The 27260-nt window shown below is 41.6% G+C and overlaps 1 protein-coding gene across 1 annotated transcript; it reads left to right on the top strand.

The window, feature by feature from the left end:
* Positions 1-3158: 3158 nt before the first annotated feature.
* scinlb (scinderin like b) lies at positions 3159-16051 on the top strand. Its single transcript, XM_040022152.1, has 17 exons — positions 3159-3289; positions 5342-5528; positions 6542-6696; positions 8872-9033; positions 9169-9318; positions 9719-9808; positions 9929-10061; positions 10393-10481; positions 10584-10799; positions 10890-11023; positions 11203-11293; positions 12319-12489; positions 12575-12749; positions 13232-13347; positions 14745-14822; positions 14921-14981; positions 15144-16051. The coding sequence occupies exons 2-17, from the start codon at positions 5348-5350 to the stop codon at positions 15302-15304; spliced, it is 2163 nt and encodes a 720-aa protein (XP_039878086.1). The 5' UTR covers positions 3159-3289; positions 5342-5347; the 3' UTR covers positions 15305-16051.
* Positions 16052-27260: the final 11209 nt, after the last annotated feature.

Here is a 27260-nt window from a genome sequence, read left to right as displayed (position 1 = left end):
CATCAGTTAAATCGAGTTATTGTAGGTTTGCACAGACACTTAGAGAAACGTCAGCTGAGGAACAGCTACACCACGAACTGTGCACACAATTTTAGACAGTTTTGCATACTTGATAAAATATCCAGTTAGCCATGTTTACCACTCCAACCCGCTTCCTTCTGTCTTTGGCTTGTAAAACAAACCGAAGCTTTAATCAGCTGTTACCAGGTTGTTTTCTCATGTAGTTGCTGCAACAATCTGATCAAGCATTAGTCAGCTGCTGTAAGTTTGATACAGAGAGGAAGCACGATCTTTCATCTGTCCACTGAGTTCTCAAGAAGCCTTTGTAATTTCACACGGCATTCTCAACTTGTGAGCCTTGTGTAAAGAAGAACAAAAAGCAAAACGTGATTACACTGAAATATTCTGCATGATATTATGTGAAACTTTCTAATGTATACACATTTGCAAGATGCACTTTTTAAAAACTTTTTATCTGTGTATAACATTCTCGAAGAATCTCAAAGCAAATTCACCCAAAGGTCAGACTGTAAAATGTTCAGAGAAACTGGGACAAACCCAAGACTCTACAGGCCTCAATTAGCATTTAAAATGTTTATGACAGTTCAGTTAGAAAAAAACTGAACAAGTATGGCTTGTTTGGAAGGGTTGGACTGCTCTCTTTAAAAGAATATGCCAGCACTGCTCAGGTTTGCAAAGCTGCATCTGAACAAACCACAAAGCTTTGCACCAACGTCCACTGATGGAGAAGACCATGCACCATGTTTGGAGAAAACCAATCACAGCATATCAGCACAAACACCTCATACCAACTGTCAAGCACGGTGGTGGAGGAGTAATGATTTTGGCTTGTTATCCAGCAACATGACCTGGGCACCCAGCAGTTATTGAGTTGATGACGAACTCTGTATACCAAAGTATTCTAGTCAAATGTGAGGCCATCTGTCTGATGGCTAAAGCTTGCCCCAAATTGTGTCATGAAAGAGTGCAATGATCCCAAGCACAGCAGCAAATCTACAACAGGATGGCAGAAAAAGAAAGGAATCAAAGTGTTGCAATGGTCCAGTCAAAGTCCAGACATCAACCTGATTGAAACACTGTGGCGGGACCTTAAGACCTTTTTGTTAAACAAATAACAACAAATATGCAACACATTGTTGTTCATCTGACATTATATTTAAAGAATTTCAGAAGGTGTGGACCAGGTGAGTTTTTACAGTTTTTTCTGATTGCTTAAGCACATTTTTTGTAACTATTGGCTAATTTTGCAAAACTCTTCACACAAATAAGAAAACCTGTCACCCAATAATCAAAACATTGTAGTTCTCTTGCAAAAGTAAACACAGCTAGATTAACTCTGCACACAATGCGCCAACTCCACACTGATGGTATGAATACAAAACACATCTGGCTTTTGCTTTCTCTGTGCACAAGGTAGGCTATGTCAGTTTGAGCTCATACTTCTGTCATAGATCCATAAGCATAGAGGGATCCAAACTTCAAGTACTGGTGTTTATTCAAACACATCAAAACAAACACAAGTGTTTATTTCCAAGTATAGGATTATTTGCAATCGCCATAATGACTATATGGGTTACTTGGTCTGCAGTGAACATGCTTCCTCTGCCCCCAGCATCTGGTCATCTAGCAATTCTGTAAAGTAACAATTTCAGTATTTTTACATCAATGGTATTGGTGTGTTTTTCATTGGCATATGGCAGTGCTACAAATCTTTGTGCGAAGTGACTGTACTAACCGATTCTCATTTCAAGATGTCCTTATGATGCTTGCTACAGTGTAGCGGCTCGAGTTAGGCTGGACCCGTTGGCCAGCTACCCTCAGGGTCGTTCCACGGTTGATTACATGGTCCACTATTGTAGCTCTGATGTCATCAGCAATTCTATTTCTTACTCTTCCTACCCTTCCTCTCCCCCCTCCTCGTCTTCCTCTTGCTCCTCCTTGTCCTTGTCGTCCTCTTCATCCTACTTCTTCACCTCCACGTCCTCTTCCTCGGCCTCCTCTACTTCTCACTCTTTCTGCTCCCTCCATTGTACTCCGCACACACAGCTTACCTGTATTATAGTGCTTAGGCTGATTGCAAAGTGAACTAATTATCTAAGAAAGTTTTCACATGTGAAAGTGTGCCAGACAGTTGGCAAATTAGTGTTAATGATAGCCATACATGTGTATACTTTTGCTAGGAGTGTGTTGGAAATTTGGTAATTGAGTGTTGTGCAGTGAATTGTGCCTACAGTTTTGCAAAGTGTGTGTTACAAAATTGCAAACTGAGTGCAAAGCAGTTTTTGTGCTTTTAGTTTTGCAAACTCAGTGAGTGGTTTTGCTATAAGTCTGAATAGTTTTAGAGATCGTGCTACAGGAATCACAGTTAGGGTTTAAGCATTCAGAAAAAACTGTAATTGGTGTCATTAGAACTGAAAGGGGTACTTTCTGTTTCGCTGCACCTGTTGTAAAAGAAGAAGTACAGCAGGTAGATGCTGGGTGTGACTTGTGCAAGCATGCCTTCAAACGTGAGTGGTATTTTCATGTGTGCAAATGGTGAGATGCCCCGTGGGTTTTGTGCACCATGGTAACAAAGCCAAAAGTTGTTTTACATAATGTGTTTATCTTGACGCTAATGAGACCGAATGAATGTTCTGGATGCTCTCGTTTAGAGGTATGTGTGGTGTCCTGTATCTGCAAGGGCTGGCTGGTTTATTCAAGCAAGGGGGAAGTTGAAGTGTCACTAACATCTGTATTTCAAATCAACACACAGTTGTCTTTTGAATATAGCCGCTGACGCTGTTTCCCAACTCACAGTATCTGATTTCCTATGATACCTCTGCATTATAGGATTTTAAAGGCAGACACATTTCCCTGCTCTTGTTTTTCCCAGTCACACCGATCTCAAGCCAAACCTAAAGTCACGCATTCTGATGCTACTTCTAAGAAGCCACTGCATGCTGAACTTTGTCCCTCCCTACATGAAAGCTTTATAATCTGCGCTGTGCAGTCCACAGTCGTGTTGGCACAGCACTGTAAAGGCAGACTTTCTTCCTGAATCACCACAGCACAATCCTCTCTTCTCAGAAAGCTTCTCTCCGCCTGAGAAGTATTCATGCTGGACACTCCCCCAGCACCACTCCTCCTCCCCTTCCTCCTCCTCCGTCTCGTCATCTACAGCACATCAAAACCATAGAGTGTCCATAATCGCCTCACTGCCGCATCTACGACCTCCATCGACTCGTCTGCTCATCTCTCTCTCCTGTGTGATTCATCCTTCAAACAAACTGTGAGTTTCCCTCTTTTTTTCCTCTCCCCCCCCCCCCACCCCAGTCTACGTGGGTGCACACGCTGTGGCATTTCTGCACTTTTAATTCTTGCATAATTTCTTTAGATCAAAGGTGAACAGCTCGCGATCTTAGCTGATAATCGCTGACTTTTCGCTCTCATGTAGCCAGGCAGGATTGGGACGTTTAAAGCGAGTGAAATTCCAGATGTGGAAAGTTTCCAGCTGTTGTTGTTTTTCCCCCTCTTCTTTTTCTTCTTCTTCCTGAGTCACAGCAGCCAGCGAAGGGGGCGAAAAGGAAGGAGAGAACGCGTTAGAGTTCGTGATATTCGATATTCTTTCATATTGCTGCTGATCGTTATCGTGTGATTGAAATATGATTGAAACGGAAGCTTTAATTGGAACATAGACAGTGGTTGTTAAGAAGTTATGCAATAGTCAAAAAAGAGGAAGAAACAGTACAGACTTCATTCTTAACACAAATGCACTTTTTAAAAATGTAAATATATCAGAGGTCTGCAGCAGACAAGCACAGCTGGTGGAAGATGCTCTTCCCAGCATATGACCCCCACCCCACCACACAGAGATGCAACATTGTGCTCATTACTGTGTTACATTAGCGTTAATATCAGTGCATCTGTTTTCAATTCATGCACTTTATGGGGTCTGGAGGTTTTGTCCGTGATGCAGCACTTATTGATCAGCCTCTTACAGGAAGTCCACTCAATTTCTTTCCTTCTTCACTGAAAGCTGAGCTGCAGGCCGCTCGTTTAAGACACAGCACTGCAAACATCGCAGTAACAATAAGTGGTGATCATGATGCTGATTCCTTGGATTGTGTTTGTTTGGTATGATTTAAACTCTCAGTAACATTAAATATTTCAGCCTGCGTGATGAGCACTGTGGTTATCAGATGAAGGGGATGTAAATTAAATGTAGGTTTATGGTTTTACAGCAGTGGAAGTGGACGTGGTCAGAGCTGCGTAGTTAGAGAAGTCTTAGTCTGAGAGTACAGCTATAATCCTGCAGCCACACTTGTAATCAGGCTCTTCTGTAATCTGGACAAACTAGCAATCTGTACTGTATAATCTCTCAATTTCTTTGGAGCAAACGTTCAACCTTATCACAATATTCATTTATTTAAGAAGAACCTCCTGTGAGTTCCTGGACTCAGTGCTTCAGCTTTCTCACTGTGTTTTGTAGCAGTCCAGACATGTAGTATAACTTGATGTCATAGAGTCACTCCAGTATCAGCCATAAAAAATATGATAGGAGTTTATGAAGCAAGCAATACAGGTCACACAGCACTGTCAGCCTGGAATGTGGTATTGTTTATTTTAGTGGAGATATGATTTTCTGATTAAATGTGTGCTGATAATGGTACAAAGTTCCTGCATCAGTCATTTCTGAAAAACATAACTTTATCTCAGACTCTGGTGTCACAATATGCTGCATATATTATGACTTTTTAGAAACAACAAAGGGTTTCTCAGATCATTTAGGTTTTTTTTTCAATGAGTTTGTGCAAAATAAATAAATAAAATATGATACTAAGCAGAGAGTCATTGATGTACAGTTCATGGCTAATATGATTATTGAAAGTTGGTTGACAGACGTCGAGCAGCAGTGCGTGATATAGTTAAAGAACCTGTCTTTCTAGTTCAGTGTTTACAGTGAGTGTCCAAATATGGAAGCGGCTTAGAGGAGAGATAGAATGTACATTTATAAACTGCCGTGGTTAGCCCCCCTACCACCACCCCCTTCCTCCATTGGTGTTAAGACACAATCTAGCGTTCGTTGTTCAGGAAGCACATCATAAATTTGGTTGCACAAAATAACTTTTGCATTGTGTTTGTGAGCGCTCTCAGCAGCGTCTGCTGTTTCTGTCATTCTCAGAATGCTTTCTGTGGCTTTCCAGGAGTTCAACTGCAGCCACATTTTGCATGGCAAAAACATTAAAATGATTTTCTGTGTCTCTGCCTGGCTTCCTTTAACTTCAAGACTATTTACTTCCTCTTTTTCTTTTTTTCTTTTTTAATCTTTATTGTGTCTCAGAGCATCATGGTTAGCCATAAGGAGTTTGAAACTGCAGGGAAGAAGCCAGGGCTGCAGGTGTGGCGTATCGAGAACATGGACCTCAAGCCGGTTCCCAAAGCCCTGTACGGCTCCTTTTACACCGGAGATGCCTACCTGCTGCTCTTCACCACCTCAGCCCCATCATACAACATTCACATGTGGTTGGGTAAGACATGGATGCTGCAAACTGCAGTATTGCACTTTACTGAGGCTTCTGCTTAGTTTTGTTTGATTGCACCAAAGCAAATCTGTTTTCATTCCAGTTTCATGATAAAGTATGATGTTTGGCATTTTCCTCGGCTACAAACTTAAGTGATATATTCAGAGTTTTAAAAAGTCACTTCCTCTAGAGCTGCTGCGTTTCCCTGCAATTTTTAGTACTTAAACTCACAAACAGACAGGTGTAGCTTTGGGTTTAATGAGAGCAGATACCCTTGCTTCATCGTGAGCTTGCACCACAATAGCCTGGTTTTGGAAACTGCTTTAGGTTTTTAGACCTTAGACCTGAAACATCCTCCCTTGTGTGAGGAGCTTAAAGTAACAGGACTTTGTGAAATTCCTCTTGCCTGCACAGTTCCCTTTTTGTGGCTTAGAATTAAATTATGAGTGAACAGAACACTCAGTGATGTGCAACTTTAACCACCCTGAACAATGCAGCGAAGGAAAAGCCTATACTCCACCCCAAACGTTTTCTTTTTTCCTTTTGGTTGCATAACAAAAACAGACACATAAAACAAACTGCTGGATGACTCACATCTGGAATGCCCCTGCAGATCATTAGAGACGGGTACTAGTTTTTTGCAGGTTTGCGCAGTTCCCTGCCAGTCTGCATCCAATGCCATCCAACCATCTGCAACACATTACAGTCTTTATAACACTGGGACACAATTAATCCTTCCGTCTGGGATCAATGTTAGTCAGATAAAACTTGTGGAATAGTTTTATCCATGTTGTGTGCCATCTGACAGTAATAACAGGATACAGAGAGGCTCTGCTGCTCATGTGGTTTATGCGATTATAACCATGACTCCAGTCCTGACTCAGAGGGCACATAAGGTTACTGCTTGCACTAAAGCGCTGCAGATTTCTCTGTAAGAAGCTTGAGTTTTGAGCGTGAATACGAAGCAGTTGCAGGACTGTTTCTAGAACTAGCCGGTTACAAACGTCTGTTTTCTGCAGGGGATGAGTGTTCACAGGATGAGAGTGGAGCGACAGCGATCTTTGCCTCACAGCTGGATGACTTCCTGGGTGGTGGCCCGGTGCAGTACAGGGAGGTGCAGAACTACGAGTCCAACACTTTCCTGGGTTACTTCAAGTCAGGCATCAAGTACCAGGTGAGCTTTATGGAAGTCGGGATCTTCATGCAAACTACAGGCGACTCTGGCAATCTGTGACTGAACAAAGCAATAAAAAAGATTTTTGCCAACCAGTCATAAGATACACATTTTGCTCTAACAACTGACAAATGACGAAAACTGGGGTGAGGTGGGTTGCCAAGGGGGGTCACTGACTGGTCACCGCCAGCCACCGCCAGAAAAATTGAGCAACCACTCGTCAGCTCGGTGGGGAATACACATTTTCCCCCCAAGACCGGTGGTTTTAAGGGGCTGTGACTGGAGCCTTATTTGGCTTCCCCTGGATTATTTATTATTATGTCGCACGTGCAAAATGGCAGACAAGTTAACGTCACACCAGGTTTCATTTTGACATGTCTCTGAAGAAACTTTGATAAGAAAGACAAGCATTATTTTGACCTGAAAATCATGCAAAGCTACACTAGCAGAGTCCAAAAAGTGAAGCTGGTAATGAGCAAGTAAATGACAGGTTCCAGTCAGCTATTAAAAGGCTATTGATAGGAGAAGAGGAACCGCTGATTTAAATTAGTAACTAAATAAGGGACATTTCTGTAATGATTTCTTTTTTTTTTCTGTTCCCAGTCCGCTATTAAATAACAGAACCATAAAAATATATAAATCCTGTAAACAGTGAGAGGTGTGATGACTAATGTTTTAAACATCGAACAGTGATCTGCTGCAGAACTCTGTTTGACTGAAACATGTCTGCAGTGTTAATGATTACCAGCGTCCTGTGAACTTTGCTGTTGAGATGAGCTGATGATTCTGAAGTTCAAAGAAATCATAGCATTCCCCCTTTTTTCTATATCTCTCTGATGGTGTGTCTGATGGACTGATTGATTATAACCTAGGCAACCAGCCTCTGCAAATAAGGATACTGAGAAACACAAGCTAAACCACTTTTAACAGCCATCTGTTTCTCATAACCCCAACCCCCCTTTGTGGCTTTAGTTAAATGTAATTAGCCCAAATGCTTGCTTACTACTTTTGTTGGAGAGTTCTGCTCTGCATATGTTGCAGAGTCCAAGCACACTGGCTGTGTTTGGGACACAGCGAAGCCGAAACAGAACCAAACCTCACATTCTCGACAGAGCTTTGGTAACTTCACTTTCAGTAAACTATTCTGACAATAAACAGAGCATGCGTTGTTGCCACGGAAAAAATTGCTACCATTTGACCAATAACAGGATGAATGTGGTTTTCATTTGGTGGTCAAAGTAGCCACGCCCCCCGAGAGTCTAACAACACTCTAGTCATCTGACCTCAGCAGCAGAGGATGAGTCACTGACTCTTCTGGGTGTTTTTTTCTTTCAAAGTCTAATTTAAGCAAGTTTCCTTTGTTGTTGTTTTCACCCATATTTCAGTAAAAACCACTTTAGTCAAATTCCATTGGCGGTAAAGCTCTGGATACACAACAAACACAGCAGAGGAGGCATCAGTGGTGGCAGGCATTACACCGAGTAAGGTCAGAAAGAGCATACAAATGAGAAACTGGGGTGAGGAAGGTTGCAAAGTAGCTTGCAGAAGGATCATGTTGAGGAAAATCACATTATGAGATTTTTAAAAGTCTACAAAACACAAACATTTAATTCAACTTCTATTTCAGTTCATTTTTTGTGTGGTTATAAACTGACAAGGATCATCATGTTGTTCTTCTCCAGCAGAGGGTATTTCTGTTCATTTGCATGTTTTCTAAATACTTGCTTTGTTTATTGGCTCTACCAAGGACGGCACATTACGTGATAATCCCACCCGCCAGGTACAACGGCGTGTTGCACACAACAATCTTCATTTTATCCTCAGTCATCATGTTAGTTTCTTTTCCGCCCATTGTCTTTGTTAACTCTGAGTGATGGCATGTGGTTATGCCATTAACTGACAGCATGTCTTAAGGAACCAGTTGTTCCTTAAGATTTTACAGTCCTGTGTTAAACTCATTTCACCGTCAGCTGACTCCACGCGTCCTCCCCTTGAACATTTGTGACTTACCTGGTCATTCTGCAGGTAGTAGTGTGTAGTAGTTGTAACTAAAACTGCAGCTCAGGTGTAAAGATAGCTCATCTTCTCTTAAATCAGCTCATCCCCCGCATTGCTTAGATTTGAAAGAATATTCACAGGATAAAACTTAATGCGAATCATCATTGGATTTCACAGAAAGGAGGTGTGGCCTCAGGTTTCAAACATGTAGTGACCAACGGCGTGGATGTAAAACGCCTGCTGCACGTTAAGGGTCGCAGGGTCATCAGAGCAACCGAGGTGAATATGTCCTGGGACAGCTTCAACAAAGGAGACTGCTTCATCATTGACCTGGGAAAGGTGAGCTGTTTTTTTTATTTGTGTGTGTGTTTGCTACTGTATGTACAGAGTGCAGTTTAACCTCTACAGTTTCCGTGAAATAGTTAAGGCTTTCACATCTTTAAACCTCCTTTCCCGGGTTCTCCCCTCCTGCAGGACATCTATCAGTGGTGCGGCAGTGAGTGTAACCGTTTTGAGCGGCTGAAGGCCTCCGAGGTCACCATCGACATCAGAGATAATGAGAGGAACGGCAGAGCCAAAGTGCATATGGTGGAGGAGGGGGACGAGCCAGCTCCCATCATAGAGGTCAGACACGCACATTCCTCACTTGTCTCCCTCTTCTAGCAAATGTCACCACACTTTAACCTCGGAGGTGATCACTTGAGAGCAGGAGCTTTAAGTGCAATTAATGCATTCGACAGAGTTAGTCAGTGTGGGAACGACGGGGCACAATGCTGCCCTTTGTAAGTGCTGCTCATACGCCAGCTCTGTGCCAGGGCAGCTTAGTAAACACTTCCTTTACAACAAGATGCCTAATGAGATAGAGAGAGTTAGGGGAGGGCTGGTTTAACGAGCATACTTTCAATTTATAGAGATTTTTTTTTTTTATCTGAATAAAGCTGTGTTTATATTTGCACTAAAAAGCATTTAATCAGTGCTAATGATGATAAACCGTTAGTGATTAATGCCCTTGATTGTTGTTTAGGTTCTAGGACCAAAAACCTCCATCGCCCCCAGTACTCCGGATGACGACAAGGTGGAGACTTCCAACAGGAAGAAGGCTGCCCTCTACATGGTGAGAAACACAAGTGACAGTCAAATAAATGTGAACACCCTGGCTTTGATACAAGGGTGGAAAGATTTCATAGCAAAAAAGAAATCAGTACCTGATGGGGCCTCTTTCCTTTTCTTTTAGATCTCAGATGCATCTGGCTCTATGAAGGTGTCGTCTGTGGCTGCATCCAGTCCCTTCAAACAGGCCATGCTGTCTCCAGAGGAGTGCTACATCCTGGACAACGGGGTGGACAAGACCATCTTTGTGTGGAAAGGTGCAGCAAAACATTTTTGTGATAACACTTCTAACATTGTGCTTTTTTCTTCTTCTTTTTGCACAAATTCTAACAAAGAAATGATTGGAAAGCGTGTGTTTACACCTTTTTGGTCTCTCTGATTAAGGCTACACATGTGAAAGAGGTATATTTAAATGCTGCTGGTTTTATTTTTGGCACTGCTGAACAATAACAGGAAATCTACAGCAGTAATTTTGTGTTTTATGACTGCACTGCAATTAGCCTCTTTATGTAAATATCCGCAGATATTTCTCACTCTGAATAACATAAAGGTGAATTACACCTCCTTTGTTTTATCTGATTCCAACAGGCCCTAAGGCCACTGTGTCGGAGCGTAAAGCAGCCATGGCTGCAGGTCAGAAGTTCATCACTGATAAGGGATACAACAAAAATACAACGGTAAAGCCAACATGTACTTAGTAACTTAGACAAAAAAAAACAACAATTGTAAATCCCCACAGTGCAGCTAACTGTAAAGCCAAATCTCTGTTTGACTTGCAGATCCAAGTACTTCCTGCAGGTGGCGAAACGTCTCTCTTTAAGCAGTTCTTTTCCGACTGGAGGGATAAGGATGAGACCACAGGTCCCAGTAAGGCCTACACTATTGGCCGCATAGCCAAAGTGGAGCAGGTTCCCTTTGATGCCTCCACCCTACACACAAACAAAGCCATGGCAGCGCAGCACGGCATGGTGGACGATGGCAAGGGCAAAGTCCAGGTAGGAGGGTGTTAAAAAGTGAAACAATAGCACAGGTAAACACAGCTGTAAGGTTTTGGGTTTTTTTAAAGATTGGGTCTGGTGTTCTAGATCTGGCGTGTCGAGAATGGTGCAAATGTGCCCGTGGATCCCTCCTCTTATGGTCACTTCTATGGGGGCGACTGTTACCTCATCCTCTACAGCTACAAACAGGGATCACGGGAGCAGCACATCATATACACTTGGTGGGTAAAACAGCAAAACATGCATAAAGCGTATAATCTCTCTAAATTAGTATGAAGTAAAAGCTGTGGCGGAGTGTGCCACACCCTGTCTAAGATCTCTCTCTCTATCTCACACACTCACACACACAAACGCACGAGTTAATGACGTGTTTCAGACTGTGTTGGTGCTACTGTGTCAGGCAGGGGCTGAAGTGCACACAAGACGAACTGGCCGCTTCGGCGTTCCTCACAGTGAAGCTGGATGACTCAATGGGAGGAGCCCCAGTTCAGGTTAGAACCTGACCCACTACACACCTCAACATCACATGCACTAAACAAGTCTGTGTAATCACAGAAAGACCCTGTAATGTAATGTATGACTTAGAAATGTTAAAGAAACAATCTAAATAATGTGAGCAGTTATTGTATTAGCGTAATTTTTCTCCCTAAATGACTGACATGAACAGATAAAGGTGATATGAGATCCTTCATTGAGTGAGAGTTTATGGCTCTCAAACTAACCTTAATACATATAACGTTTATCTTTCTTTGAATCTACTCATCACACTTCCCACATAACTAGTACGCACCATTTTTAACTTATGGGCTGTGTAACAACGACTAAAACAAATATTTTCTGCCTCTCTTCCGATACTTCAAATTTATTAACTATTACAGAGGATTTAGTGTAGCTGATGAAAACTAATTGCCTCATAAAGATCCCATAAGAAAGAAAAAAACACCCCCCAGGATAACCAGCAGAGGGCAGTGTTTCTATAATTTTTATTTTGATCCGATCCAACCTGCAGCACGTTTTAATAGATAAGGTGCCATAACTACAAGAATTGCATTAAAACGTGGCAAAACCTTGACCCTCAGTTAGTGCTGGTTATACATCAAACTCTCAGCCATACTGGAGACATTAAGACATTTCTGAGATGTTTTCAGCTGATTTTCTCACACAACCATGCCAACACAGCTGATATCATTGAGTATTTTCTTTAAAAATAAACTAAAGTATTTAAAATATTAGATAATAATCACGCTATATTGCTATTTAGTTAAAATTTTTCAATTTTTTTCCCAGTTGTGTTGCATTTATATAAAAATCACTTAGCTGAAACTCAATTTAATTATAGTGAATATCAAGTGAGCATTGATCTATTTCAGTCTTGTTATTCCTGCACATAGTGATACGGAACCTTAGATTACTACTTCACTTTGGTGTTGGTAACCCTAAGAACAAAATCTGTAGCTAAACTGGAATAACTGGATTAGTCATTGCCTTTGCTGGTGAATTTTGTTAATACCCACAGGTGAGAGTGTCACAGGGTCAGGAGCCTCCCCACCTGATGAGCATCTTCAAGGACAAGCCAATGATCATCCACAGTGGAGGAACGTCACGCAAAGGTGGACAGACACAAGCCGCCAGCAGTCGCCTCTTCCACATCCGGCAGAGCTCCTCCAATGCTACCCGTGCGGTGGAGGTAAGCTGGTTTGCAACACACTGTATGTGTGTGTGTGTGTACAAGAGAGTTCTTATTTGCTCCTCTCACTTGTGTGGTTCCTCAGGTCCAAGCTACTGCCTCCAATCTGAACACCAACGATGTTTTTGTGCTGAAAACGCCAAGTGGCTTGTTTGTGTGGCGTGGCGTGGGCGCCAGCGATAAAGAGATGGAAGCAGCCAAGCATGTGGTGGCTTTCCTGGGTGGTAGTCCCAGCAATGTGTCAGAGGGCAAGGAGCCAGGTGAGTCCCCAACATAAAACAAGTGAGAACTTTCCTTGTTTATTGCTCAAAGAAACTAACTCTGCGCCTTTTCTTTTATTTATCTGAAGATAAAAAAAGGAGGTATTTTATGGGAAATATTTAATCTCATTCTAATTTTTTTGATTATTTTGATTCACAATTGAGTGAATTGCTGTTTTTACACATGTCTGGCTGTTTTTAAGTTACTTACAAAATGTAAAAGTGTATATAAGCTAAGCTAAGAAATTACTTATGTAAAGCCATCAAATTCTACCTTTATTTGCCATTCGCACTGATGCCTGATGGCGTCAGTGATAGTGAACACTAACATTTCAGGTCTGATTATGATTACACTTAAAGAGCTGATGCATTTTATTAGTCAGGGGCCCAAAGAGGCTGTGATTCACTTCCTGTCCAAACAAATTAAGCATCAATTAAATGTTACGTGTAGCTAAAGTCGGTTGTGTATTCTTCTCTCACAGCTGGCTTCTGGTCTGCTCTGGGAGGCAAAACGGATTACCAGACGTCAAAGAGTCTGCAGAGCGGGATCAGACCCCCACGTCTCTTTGGCTGCTCCAACAAAACAGGAAGACTCAGTGTAAGTCAGGGAGAAGAATGCAGCTCAAACTTCTTTTTTTAGAGTAAAGATGTCACATCTGGCTAAAGATCAGGCATTGTGACCATGTCCTAATATTGTGTTGGTCTCCCTTTTGCTCCCAAAAAAGCCCTGATTGGTCTAGGCTTGGATGCCAGTAGACCCCTGTGGTATCTGGCACCAAGATGTTAGCAACAGATACTTTAAGTTGTCTAAGTTGGGAAGTGGCACATCCATGAATCAGACTTGTTTGTCCAGCATATCCTACAGGATTAATATCTGGATAATTCGGAGTCAGCATCTCAAACTCGCTGTTGTGCTCCTCAAACCATTCCTAAACCATTCCTGCTTTGTGGCAGGGTGCATTATCCTGCTGAAAGAGGCCACTGCCATCAGGGAGTACCGTTCACATGAAAGGATGCACATGGTCTGCAACAATGCTTAAGAATGTAGTACGTGTCAAAGTAACATCCACATGGATGGCAGGACCCAAGATTTCCCAGTAGAGCATTGCCCAAACGTCACACTGCCTCCACAAGCTCGCCTTCTTCCCATAGTGTATCATGGTGCCAGGTGTTCCTGGTAAGTGATGCACACGCACGTGGCCATCCACATGAGGTAAAAGAAAACATGATTCATCAGACCAGATCACCTTCTCGCATTGCTCTGTGGTCCATTTCTGATGCTCACGAGTCCATTGTTGGTGCTTTAGGCAGTGGACAGTATTCAGCATGGACACCCTGACTAGTCTGTGGTTATGCAGCCCTGTGCACAACAAACTGTGATGCTCCTTGTATTCTGACACCTTTCTATCAGAACCAGCATGAACTTTTTGGGTAATTTGAGCTACAGTAGCTTATCTGTTGGATTAGACCACTAGTGCATCAGTGAGCCTTGGCCACCAGTAACCCTGTCGATGGTTCACCACTGGTCCATCCTTTGATCACTTTTGATAGATACTGACCACTACAGACCAAGAACACCCCACAAGGGCCTCGTTAATCCTAATATAGCCCTCATCAAACTCACTCAGATCCTCACACCTGCCGATTTTTCCAGCTTCTAACTCTTCAGACAAAATGTTCAATTGCTCCCTAATATATGTGAAAAGCGCGTAGACATCAGGAAAACACAAAAAAGAACAAATAACAAACAGCAGACAGAAGTCGAAGAGACAGCCCGCCATGAACACTGGCGCCATCTTGGATGAGTGCCATATATCCCACCCACTAACAGCTGCCACAATGAAGAGATAATCAGTGTTACTCACTTCACCTGTCATTACTCTTAATGTTATGCCTGATCAGCGTATAGTGCTAATTTGGTAAGGACTGTGACATTTGAACGCACCTAAACCCTGCAGGCAGTCAGTCTGAGCTTCCTTTTGTCCCATCTCTCAGGTGGAAGAAGTTCCTGGAGACTTCACTCAATCAGATCTGGCCACTGATGATGTAATGCTCCTTGACACCTGGGATCAGGTGAGATGATCTTTCTGGCATGTGTGAAATGTCACTTTCACAACTTTTGTAGGACATACTTTTAAAATTATGACTTTTTAAATCTCTCCTGTCTCTAGGTCTACATTTGGATTGGCAAAGATGCCAATGACGTGGAAAAGGAAGGAGCTCCCAAAATAGGTTTGTTACATTACAACTGAAAAAAAGTTTAAGAAAAAGATGATTTCCAAAGCACACGCAAACCAAAAACTTTAAGATCAGAGGTAAACACCACCTCTCTTCACATTCTCATCCTCCATCTCTCCACCTGTCCCTTCCCCTCTCTTCCTTCTTGTTGTGCAGCAAAAGAATATGTGGACTCGGATCCCTCCGGTCGCAAAGGAATCCCCATCACCACCATCAAACAGGGAGCAGAGCCTCCAACTTTCACTGGCTGGTTCCAGGCTTGGGATCCCAAGATGTGGGACACAGATCCATTGGACCGAATCCGTGCCCGCTTCTGAACACAGAACTCCAGGCTCTCCGTCTATGTCTGACTCCTTACCTATCCTGCAGTCCCTAATGCTGTTTTTATTCATTTTAATTTCAATCCCCAAGTGCCAAAAACCAATGCTATCGTCGTTATCACCCTTAATAGCTGCCTTGGCAACAGTGCAGTGTACTGGGCTTCATAAACAGGAATGAATCACATCTGCATGCAAACGATGGATTCTGCTAGCAGTTATGTTTAATTGATCAAAATGGTTGATTGATCATGTCCAAAAGCCTTTACATGTTTAGCAAATACCCACTGAGGGCTCTAATAGGAATAAGAAAATACGAAAGCCATTTAGGCAGCTGGACAAATCCTCTGTTTCTGTTTTTTTTTACTGTTCTACTTGTGTGTTCAGAAGGAGCCATTCTCTCATGCTTTCTTTACAGTTTCTATATCAAAACAGCTTACTTCTTTAGTACACATAAATGCATGGTGTTTTATGATTGATAATGGAAACTTGTATACTTGCTATGAGTTGCACGGAGCTTTTTTTGGGGGGGGGGGGCGGGATCTGTGCTCATGAATTTAAGAGTCACACAATGGTAAATGGCCTGTATTTGTATAGTGCTTTTCTAGTCCCTAAGGACCCCAAAGGGCTTTACACAATCAGTCACCCAACCATTCACACAATGGTATGTGTATGTCGCATGTTAAAAATCTATTAAATGGGATTTTCACATAGATGACTTTTAAATAAAGCTCACAGTGTTTCAAACTTGTGGTTATTGAGCATTCTTGAGCCTTGAAAGCCAGTGCACTGCACCACCAGCGTATTTATTATTCTGCCTACAGAAATCGCAAGGTCTAACAGCCACATATCACTAAATGTCTCTGTTGGATGGGGAATAAAGCAAAATGGGATCTTGTTGCAACAGCAGTAGAAGTAGGAAGAAGAAATGAAAACTCTGCTCACAGCTGCACTGTTCTTCAGGATGGCAACACACTTTAATAGAGGAAGTGGCCTTAGCACAATTTTTATTTTTTGCACTGCTGTGTATACTCACATTTGGGTACAGTCAATGTTATCTCCTCCAGGAGAGGAGACAAACCCCGCTCCAGGGGGATCAAAAGCTAGTGTACTCCAAGTGCCAGCCCTTTGAAACTTGGATAAATGGGAGGGCTGTATCAGAAAGTGCATATGGCATAAACTCTGCACCAAATCAAACATACAGATCCAACCACTGTGGTGGATTCTTGGAAAATAAGGGAGCACGTGAAAGGGCCTTCTTTAGTAAAATACAACCTAAAATCTTTGGTTTACTGGAAAACCAATTTAAGATAGGATAAGGTAAAATAAGATAAAATACTGTGATTATGAGCACTGGTTACAAAAACACAAACATTTAAATAATTTCATATTAAAGACTGTGTGCGTGTGCCTAATAAGACCGAGGGCACAGGCCACCAAAGGTCCTGAGTACTTTATAGGATCGTGTGAGACATATTTGATAGAAATGTACCAAGGTCTTTATTAACTATGTGTATAAGTCAGTGATTCTAGCTCCATGACAAAAAATGTGAGAGTCACTGCTTTAACCAAAATGTACAAAGTTATTAAACAAAAATAAACAAAAAACATAATTACTTTCATGAGGTGTGTTAGTCAATGGTGTCAGCAGTTGGTTGAGTGCTTGAATGTTTGGTGTAAAACGTGAATAATTATGGACAGGGCCAACCAAACAAATAGCATTGTTCTGGATGGACCAATAAATAGATGGTAAGATAGACAGCTCTTAAGTGCCCCAGGGGGACTGCACGGGTGCCCAAGCTGCACCAATTTACACCTCCTACCAGGAACACACAAGGCAACATAGAGGACAAAAGGGGAAAACATACAGCAGGCTTAGCGAAAGCAGCAAGGCAGAGTGCTCTCATACTAAGCCGTCAGAATATGAAGTATTTATTCTTTTCCTCACCACTATATTCAACACACCTAACAGTTTATTGGCCCTGGGCATGTATGCTGGGCAGTTTGACTGGCCAGTTGCTGTTTCCACCAGCGGATTCAGCGGTGCAACAAACTAGTTGACACAAACCTTCACTGATAGGGTTTTATTTCTAAAAGTCAGTAATTTCACAATAAAAGTCTTTCAAACCACCTGTTTAACCTATGTACTATTTTCATCGGTTAATTTTGGAGTTGCTACAAAGAGTGAAGAAAAAGGATGAGTTTTCTGTTGTCACTGAGTGGTGCTGAGGTCTGAATCTGAGGGCAGCTCCTGAGTATTGGACAACAAATATTAATACTTGAAATTATTTCTCTCAAAGGATGTAAGCTGTATAGAGCACTGCACGGGTAACTTTGTGAACAATACCTCATTAAGAAATATTCAGACGATATCAGACATTTGTTCAACTTTGGCATAGCACAGTGACTGGACAGCCTTCATTTATTCAGCATTACTCAGTGCTTGTAAGTACAAGCAGGTAACTGCGCTCAGTGCTGGTTCAGTATGAGCTTCTGCAGGGTTTATTTGTCAAGAGCACGTTAACTTATTAAAAACGGCTGCTAGCTAGTACTGCTGGAACGTATTTAGGCTAACACGAGCTTAAATAAGCGGAGCTACGCGCAGTGATGCTGGCGTTAGTCATGTTAGCATATTAACAGGTGATGATCACGCTGGGTCCAGAGGTTGTACACTCGGAGATTAGAGCTCCGTTTCGCTGCAGTGTCCGTCCGTTTACTTTATATATGGGTGTTGTGCATTTTAAGAGAGTAAATAACGAGGCTAAATGTCCTTTCGCTTCCAGATACTGTATTTTACACCAACATGATGTGTATGTAAGAATTTATTAGCGGTTTAAGTCCGGAAGCGTGTGCGTGGGAGTTCAAAACACAGACAGTGCGCATGCGTGCGACGTGAAGAAGCGAACGCTTGGACGTGCCCGTGACGTAACAGTCAACTGAGCCCTTATATAGACCCAGGACTCACAATCTACTACTTAGCGTTAAGTAAATGAGATGTACAGACTGCGATCTTCGCACTCTACAAACTTAGATTTTCAAAGTCTTTCAAATAATTTTATTGAAACAGAAACGTCCACAATGGCTGAATTTCAGACTACAGGCTCTATCCTACGGAGCCCCCCAGGGGACATGGGAGAAAAAAAAATTAGGGAGGAAAAAAAAAAAATTAGGGAGGAAAAAAAAAATTAAGACGGACTTTTGCGAGATCTCGCAAAAGTATTGCGAGATCTCGCAATAAGTATTGCGAGCGCTCGCAAAAGTATTGCGAGATCTCGCAAAAGTATTGCGAGCGCTCGCAAAAGTATTGCGAGCGCTCGCAAAAGTATTGCGAGATCTCGCAAAACTCCAACAATGGCGGCAGCTACTTAGTTGTAATATTACTCTTTCTGGGTCACAAAATACACTTTTAAGATATTTTGAGGCGTGAATGTAGTTGTGTAAACGTCAGATACCTGCTCGGTTTACAAGACATCACATATTTGCAAAAGTGCTCCGACGTTTTTGGAGATCTGACACCCACTAGCTCGAAGCTAACGGGAGGTCGAGACCTACTACAGCCGGGAGGAACACCGCTTTCCCGGCACATCGTGCCTCGACCTCCCGGTCGGCTTCGAGCTGGCGGCCACTAGCTCGAAGCTAACGGGAAGTCGAGACCTACTACAGCCGGGAGGAACACCGCTTTCCCGGCACATCGTGCCTCGACCTCCCGGTCGGCTTCGAGCTGGCGGCCTCCGAAGAATGCGGCTAAAACTTTTGCGAGATCTCGCAATACTTTTGCGAGCGCTCGCAATACTTATTGCGAGATCTCGCAATACTTTTGCGAGCGCTCGCAATACTTTTGCGAGCGCTCGCAAAAGTCCGTCTTAATTTTTTTTTTTCCTCCCTAATTTTTTTTTTTCCTCCCTAATTTTTTTTCTCCCATGTCCCCTGGGGGGCTCCGTACTATCCCCATTATTCCCGAGCATATTTTACCTGCTATAACCAAGTGTTTCGATCAGTTCTCCCAGGTACAATGGGGAATGATTGAACAGGGAATCTGGGACTCTGATCTCCAAGCATTACTGGCTGATATGATAATCGAAATCATTCAGATAGTTTCTACCGGCATCCTGAAATCTGCACTTCCCACACTTCAGGAGTTAATGACAGACGAATTGTCCCAAACAGATATCAGCATACCTGTGGCAAAAATAGCTCCGTCGCTGGGAGACGCTCTTTCAACCAGCATTGGCATCGCTCTTAACATCCCCCATGAAAACTGTCAGTTCAGTAAGAAGCTGACAAAACTGATTGAATCGGAGATCTCAGAAAAGGTCAACTCAGCTGTGACTCTACTCTTAGACAACCCGGATTTACGGTCAGATCCGGCCGTTTATGTCAGTGGAAAATCGACAACCACAAAAAACCTTCGACGCATGGTCTCTCACGCTGCCTCATGTTTGGAAAAATGTGCAGGTAAGCTAAGCAGCCAGTGCATGTCAAAGGGCGGCGCAGCTAGTTCCCTTAGCCCGTCTGATTCAAGAGCAGAGAGTACTGAATCAAAGATCTCTGAGAAGGCAATGGTTGTTGAGGAGGTGAGCAGCGCTCTCACCAAATGGAGCACAGACACAGGAATCACAGAGGACAATAAGGATGAAAATGACATGATGCCTGTAGAGAAAAAAGAAAGTGAAACTGGAGAGATGGCGGAAAGTCTTTCCAGCACCCCAGGTGCTGATGTTGTCAATGCAATACTTGACACTCTGAAGTATTCGAATGCCGAAGATGACACGGAAATAGAGAAGTGCACAGATGCTGAGACAGCTGAAAGTCTCCAGCGTCCCAGCACGTCAGCAGAAATAGCTGCAGCTGACATTGTAAACACAATAATTGATAATCTGCAGTCTTTTGATGGTGAAGATGTCACATCTAGTGAGAAATGTGACTCACGCGAACCTGCTTTTAATGTGCAGTTAATTATCCAAAAGGTGAAAAGCTTTTTCGCGTCATGCATCCCATCCAGAAAAAGCAATGACCAAAAGCTGCACAAAGAGCACTTCTGCGCTTTTGCCAAAAAGCAGTTTTACAAAATGATCAGAGAGATAAAACACCTGGTGAAGAAAAACAAAAGGTTCTTCATCTGTCTCCACGAACCGGTCAAGTCTCTTGATGATCAGAGAGCAGATTGTATGGACAACTACAGTTCTTTTTGTAGCTATGTAAACACACCAGTGATGGATAGCAGGTTTAAAAGTTCTTCCCCAGTTGATTATAACACCATCAAACCCATTCTTGAACAAATGTTTAATAAATTAAACGGGCCAGAACATTTTAACCTTATCTGGAACCCCCTGGAAAAGATAAAGGAAACTGAGATGTTTTCCAGGGAGTTGACAGATAAAGTGTATGACCATCTCCAGTCAACTGAAAGATATGTACTCCCTGTGATGCTATCAGGAAAATGTCTTTCAGACTCTGTGATCTCCAGGTTTGCAGAGCCAACAGATGAGTTACCCTTTTCGCCCGAGGTCCTCTATGTGACTGTAGAAGACTCAGTGCAAAGGTTTTTGCAAAACACTCTTCTGTGGTTGGAGAATGATGCTTTGGATCAAACTGTCCAAAGTGACAAGATTTCTGGTGCCGTGGGAGACATCCAGGATGTGATTTTAAGAGCACTGACTCCAACAGAGCAAAAAGAAAATGACAGACTGTCTGAACCAGAGTCACGTCCAGATTGTCCTCCCAAAAATGAAACAGTCTCCTGCGTGAGTGTACTAGAGCAGGGCCCACCCCCAGAAAACAGCCCTCAGCCTGAACCAATCACTCAAGCTGGTCTTACAGAAGCTCAAAGTCAGCCATCAACCTCTAAAAACTTACAGGAGGAGTCTGAGAAAATTGTCAGAGGCTTCAGTAACTGTCTGTTAGATAAGCTCCTGGAGAAATGTAGTTTCGACACAAACACTCTGAATATAGAAAACTACGAAGCGATCACCAGGCGTCTTACAGATCTGCTTCTAGATAAGGTCAGAATCCCAGGATATCTGAGTGCTCTTAAAAATAACAAACGGCGGATGCTCAAGAAAATGAGTAAGGCCCTTATAAAGGAGCTTGACTCTGCAGATCAGTTTGTACATTCGGCTCTTACACCAGATGATTACACTTTTGATGAACTTTTTCTGGATCTCCTGGACATGACTGTTGAGGTTGTACTCAATCCCCCACTGAAGTCTAAAATTACAAGGTTCTTTCGAGCAGTGGGAAAAGCTTTAACGAAGCCGTTTAGGAGCTGCTTTAAGGGCAGCAGCGATGACTAAAAGACCAGCTTGACCCCCCCCCCCCCCCCCCCACACACACACACACACACTACAATGCTTCTTTAAAGATCTCGAAGCATTTAATAATTTATTCAAAAACAATGTAATTGGCCAACAGAAGTATATTTCATCTTGTCTCCCTATATTGTCTCTCCATCACCCCCAACCGGTCGCAGCAGATGGCCGCCCCCTCTTGAGCCTGGTTCTGCTGGAGATTTCTCCTTATAAAAGGGAGTTTTTTCTCCCCACTGTCGCCTAGTGCTTGCTCAAAGGGGATCTTTTGATTGTTGGGTATTTTCCTGCTAATACTGTAGGGTTTTCACCTTACATTATAAAGCACCTTGAGGAGACTCTTGTTTTGCTGCGATGCTATATAATCTTAGATTTAACTAAATTTTAAAATCATCCATTATAGCATCAAAGTAAAACAAAATGAAATTTAAAAAAAACCTGACATAAAAAAAATAGGTTTACCATCAAATAAAAATCCTAATCTCAAACATATTCTGATTTTTCTTGTGTTTTATTGTGTTGTCAAGTATGAGGATTTTTAGTAGCTCAGACACACTCTACTGTATTAGAGAAAAGAGAAGCTGGTAGAACTGGGTTAATTTACTGTCATTGTCTTTGGCAAACGTATTTAAAAGTTAATTACAAAACTCTCACTGCCTATATTCTACTCAATAAAGTTTATCTTATCTTATTCTGTTTTCATTGCGCCATTCTCTCTATACAGTTTTTGAATTTACATACTATAACGTACACGGCAGTTTGTTTCTGTGCTTCTGCATCCTTTTCTTAGGTTTTCCTTTAAGGTATTTGTAATTAATTAAAAATAAATATATTATTTTTTTGGCTTTAGTGGATTCCCGCTCAGGTAACTCAGCCATTTTGCACTACCCAGTAAACAAAATGGCTGAACAGTATCTTAAATGTTTGAACATGAGCTAGTCATACCATATCACGTAATATTCATGTGCAGTGTAGCAAGCTCACCTTATAGGCGTGTAAAACATGAGGCGAATGAGGTGATTGTTTAAATTACAGCAGTAGATGTCTGCAGCTGAAACGGTTTTCTGATCTGAACCTAGATATGCATTGTACTACAGGAAAACGGTGGTGGATCAGTGTGCAAAAAGCCCCCAAAAGAAACACACAGCTTCTTTAGCTCAAACACTGTCTGATCTCTCTCTTAGATACTGTGCTGTTCCATCTAGTTATTGGTTACTGAGAAATGTTTGGTTATTAATTAATTAAGAGAGTGCAGCTGTTCAGATCAGATGGTGAAGTAGGAAAATGCAGAACATGTTACTATAGCTGAATGCTGTGTAAAATACCAGTAATAAATCTAACTCTCATTTATGGATTTTACTACTGTGGGGCTAAATAAAAAATTACACACATAATGAAATCTGCTACAATTACAAAGTTTAAGTTTAAAACAATTATTATTTATTAAGCATTTTTTTGCTCTTTTTTTTTAAATTCTTTTTGCTAATAATGGACTCAATTTTATTATGAAGTTCAAAGACCTATTAAACTTTGAAACCATGAAATCCAGGACATTTGATGCTCGTAAATGTACGAGACCCTCTTTATGGCTAGTATCCCCAAATATCTAATAATCCTTTCTAAAAGATGGCAACCACATACAGGTAAGTGTTTAACTGCCTAAACGGTGCATATATATGCAGTATTTAATAGTGAGAATATCTGTCTCATTTGTAACTGGCTCTGTGACTGGCCCTCAGATGCCAGACGGACAGATAATCCAGTACGAACATGACAGAACCATTGTTCAGGAGCAACAGGTGAGACAGGTTTAAGATCTAAAACATGCTGAAAGGACCTCTGTGTAGGATGGAGTGGGAGCTGTTTGGAGAAATCCAATAAAGTATTCACAATATTGTTCTCAGTGTGTAATCATCTGTACATCCAAATTTAGAAGCTTTTGTATTTTTGAATTGAAGTGATGGGAACCAGTATCTAACTGGTTACATTGAGCAACTTCACAACTAGTGCAACTGAATCATACACATCATATACATGGAATTCTCTATAAAGTTAAGTCAAACTTTATAGACAAATGAAATATCATTATGTCCAAACATAACTCAAATTTAAAAACAAATATAAAAGAGATTATTTAGTCATTTTGGTTTGTGAGCTTAAACTGTTTTGTGTGTATTGTATATGAGTGTAAACTTGTATATACAGGGAGTGCAGAATTATTAGGCAAGTTGTATTTTTGAGGAATAATTTTATTATTGAACAACAACAACCATGTTCTCAATGAACCCAAAAAACTCATTAATATCAAAGCTGAATGTTTCTGGAAGTAGTTTCTAGTTTGTTTTTAGTTTTAGCTATTTTAGGGGGATATCTGTGTGTGCAGGTGACTATTACTGTGCATAATTATTAGGCAACTTAACAAAAAACAAATATATACCCATTTCAATTATTTATTTTTACCAGTGAAACCAATATAACATCTCCACATTCACAAATATACATTTCTGACATTCAAAAACAAAACAAAAACAAATCAGCGACCAATATAGCCACCTTTCTTTGCAAGGACACTCAAAAGCCTGCCATCCATGATTCTGTCAGTGTTTTGATCTGTTCACCATCAACATTGCGTGCAGCAGCAACCACAGCCTCCCAGACACTGTTCAGAGAGGTGTACTGTTTTCCCTCCTTGTAAATCTCACATTTGATGATGGACCACAGGTTCTCAATGGGGTTCAGATCAGGTGAACAAGGTGGCCATGTCATTAGTTTTTCTTCTTTTATACCCTTTCTTGCCAGCCACGCTGTGGAGTACTTGGACGCGTGTGATGGAGCATTGTCCTGCATGAAAATCATGTTTTTCTTGAAGGATGCAGACTTCTTCCTGTACCACTGCTTGAAGAAGGTGTCTTCCAGAAACTGGCAGTAGGACTGGGAGTTGAGCTTGACTCCATCCTCAACCCGAAAAGGCCCCACAAGCTCATCTTTGATGATACCAGCCCAAACCAGTACTCCACCTCCACCTTGCTGGCGTCTGAGTCGGACTGGAGCTCTCTGCCCTTTACCAATCCAGCCACGGGCCCATCCATCTGGCCCATCAAGACTCACTCTCATTTCATCAGTCCATAAAACCTTAGAAAAATCAGTCTTGAGATATTTCTTGGCCCAGTCTGGACGTTTCAGCTTGTGTGTCTTGTTCAGTGGTGGTCGTCTTTCAGCCTTTCTTACCTTGGCCATGTCTCTGAGTATTGCACACCTTGTGCTTTTGGGCACTCCAGTGATGTTGCAGCTCTGAAATATGGCCAAACTGGTGGCAAGTGGCATCTTGGCAGCTGCACGCTTGACTTTTCTCAGTTCATGGGCAGTTATTTTGTGCCTTGGTTTTTCCACACGCTTCTTGCGACCCTGTTGACTATTTTGAATGAAACGCTTGATTGGTCGATGATCACGCTTCAGAAGCTTTGCAATTTTGAGACTGCTGCATCCCTCTGCAAGATATCTCACTATTTTTGACTTTTCTGAGCCTGTCAAGTCCTTCTTTTGACCCATTTTGCCAAAGGAAAGGACATTGCCTAATAATTATGCACACCTGATATAGGGTGTTGATGTCATTAGACCACACCCCTTCTCATTACAGAGATGCACATCACCTAATATGCTTAATTGGTAGTAGGCTTTCGAGCCTATACAGCTTGGAGTAAGACAACATGCATGAAGAGGATGATGTGGACAAAATACTCATTTGCCTATTAATTCTGCACTCCCTGTATGTTGTATAACAATGCTAACTTATCACATTGGACATATTAAAAACACCTCCTGTAGCTTAATGCTGGCCCCATCCTTGAACTGCATGAAAATCATATGTTTACACATTGATTTAAATTTCTGGATATTTGGACATTGTTCGTCCTTAGCCGCTAATCCACTCCACAATTTAACCCCGCACACAGACACACAAACTTTTCCTAGTAGTTCTCACCACATGCATCTCTCTAGTTGAAAAGCATTATCTGTGCTGTATTGTAATTAAACAAGTCATGAAGTTTTAGTCACTTTGACTGTAAAAATTAGAAATTTGTATGATGAAGGAAAGCGGGGAGGATCATCAAGGACTCCAGTCACCCCAGCCATAAACTGTTCGGACTACTTCCATCAGGAAGGAGGTTCTGCAGCATCCGGTCCCGTACCAGCAGACTGAGAGACAGCTTTTTCCACCAGGCCATCAGACTGCTGAACACTTCATAGACACCTCACCTTCACTACTGGAACTTCAACACTATGCACTCCATACTGTATATAAATGCCACTTGTTTTGCACAATATCCAACTACCAACCTCTGTATATTTCATATATTTATTTTATTTTTACTCTATTTAATTTGTAAAATATGTATACACACACACACACACACACACACATATATACACACATGTAGACATACATATTTAGTATACACATTCAGTAATATGCATACACTCTTATATTGTACATATATTTATTCATATAATTCTCAGATTTAGCCATTCTTATATTTGCTTGTTCTTATGTTATTGTACTTTGCACACCTCTGTTGCTTGTGAAGCTCGCACACAAGAATTTCACTCACATGTACTGTACCAGTGTACCTGCACATGTGATGTGACATTAAAAGTGATTTGATTTGAAGATACTCATGTTTGTGTATTATGCAAACTGTCCTTTTCTGTAATTTCTGAAAAGAGAATTTAGTGTATTTTTTAAATTATTTCCCTATACCTCTATACAATAAGTTAAACGTGAACAAAAGGGATCTTTCAGCAGCTCCCATTCAATTAGTTTCACACTCACACCATTATTGAATTAAGAAGCCAAAATGAAAGCAGTCTGTATGCAGAGAAGCAGCTTGTTTAGCTTGAAGCATTTTCCTCCTTACAACTGCAAGAGGAATTTCTATAGAAAGAAATGCTGGGAAAAATATTTTTTTCCTGCTATTTAATTGTTTAAAGGATAGTTAATTACTTTGTTGTAATATAAATGGACATTGGAGATGTCTTCATCAATAGGAAAAGCAGTAAAACTGAAATACATTTAAGAGGTTAAAATATATAAATGTCTTCCCATTTTCCAAAGCTATACAGTGTGGAATCTTTGGCGGCCCTTACGTTTGACACCTCTGCTCTACTACATGTAATGTGAAGACTTAATTACAAATTATAAGCAATTAAATTGGCTCTTTTTTTGGAGGGGCAGCGAAAGTCTGATCTACTGGCTCTAGGAACCAGGAAGATTTAGTGACATTTTTTATTTTATTTTTAACTGTCGAACATTAGTTGGCTTAAACCTTTGAGTATGTCACGTGCCCAGAAAAATCTGAATTTACAGAACACAGTTAAGTATTGTGCAGCCGCCTATTTATAGCTCTTCCTACCTTGGACTAAGAATAGGTTAGGGGGGACAATGTGATGTGTCGACGGCTCCAAACATGAGATGGGACCTCACAAACCTTCCTTTAAATAGCCCTGTCCCACACAACAGGGACGCTATTACAGGCATTCAATGACACAGTAACCTGCATTACCAGCCTCTAATGCAATGCGGTGGCGCTCCACAGATCTTCCCCCTGATCTTAGCTGGCTGTTGAGGGATAAAGCTGAGCGCTATTCGGTCA

This window comes from Simochromis diagramma, unplaced genomic scaffold (assembly GCF_900408965.1).
Source record: "Simochromis diagramma unplaced genomic scaffold, fSimDia1.1 OVJJ01000205.1, whole genome shotgun sequence".
Classification (NCBI taxonomy): domain Eukaryota; kingdom Metazoa; phylum Chordata; class Actinopteri; order Cichliformes; family Cichlidae; genus Simochromis; species Simochromis diagramma.
The sequence above is the reverse complement of the archived record's forward strand: the minus strand, read 5'-3'. Positions and strand labels throughout refer to the sequence as shown.

What these genes read in the sequence shown, in the direction of transcription:
- scinlb (XM_040022152.1), top strand. Translation starts at nt 5,348, where the DNA reads ATGGTTAGCCATAAGGAGTTTGAAACTGCAGGGAAGAAGCCAGGGCTG. An exon ending in AGCCAGCTCCCATCATAGAG is followed by an intron (nt 9,319 to 9,718) that starts GTCAGACACGCA and finishes ATTGTTGTTTAG; the next exon opens with GTTCTAGGACCAAAAACCTC. An exon ending in AGAAGGCTGCCCTCTACATG is followed by an intron (nt 9,809 to 9,928) that starts GTGAGAAACACA and finishes CTTTTCTTTTAG; the next exon opens with ATCTCAGATGCATCTGGCTC.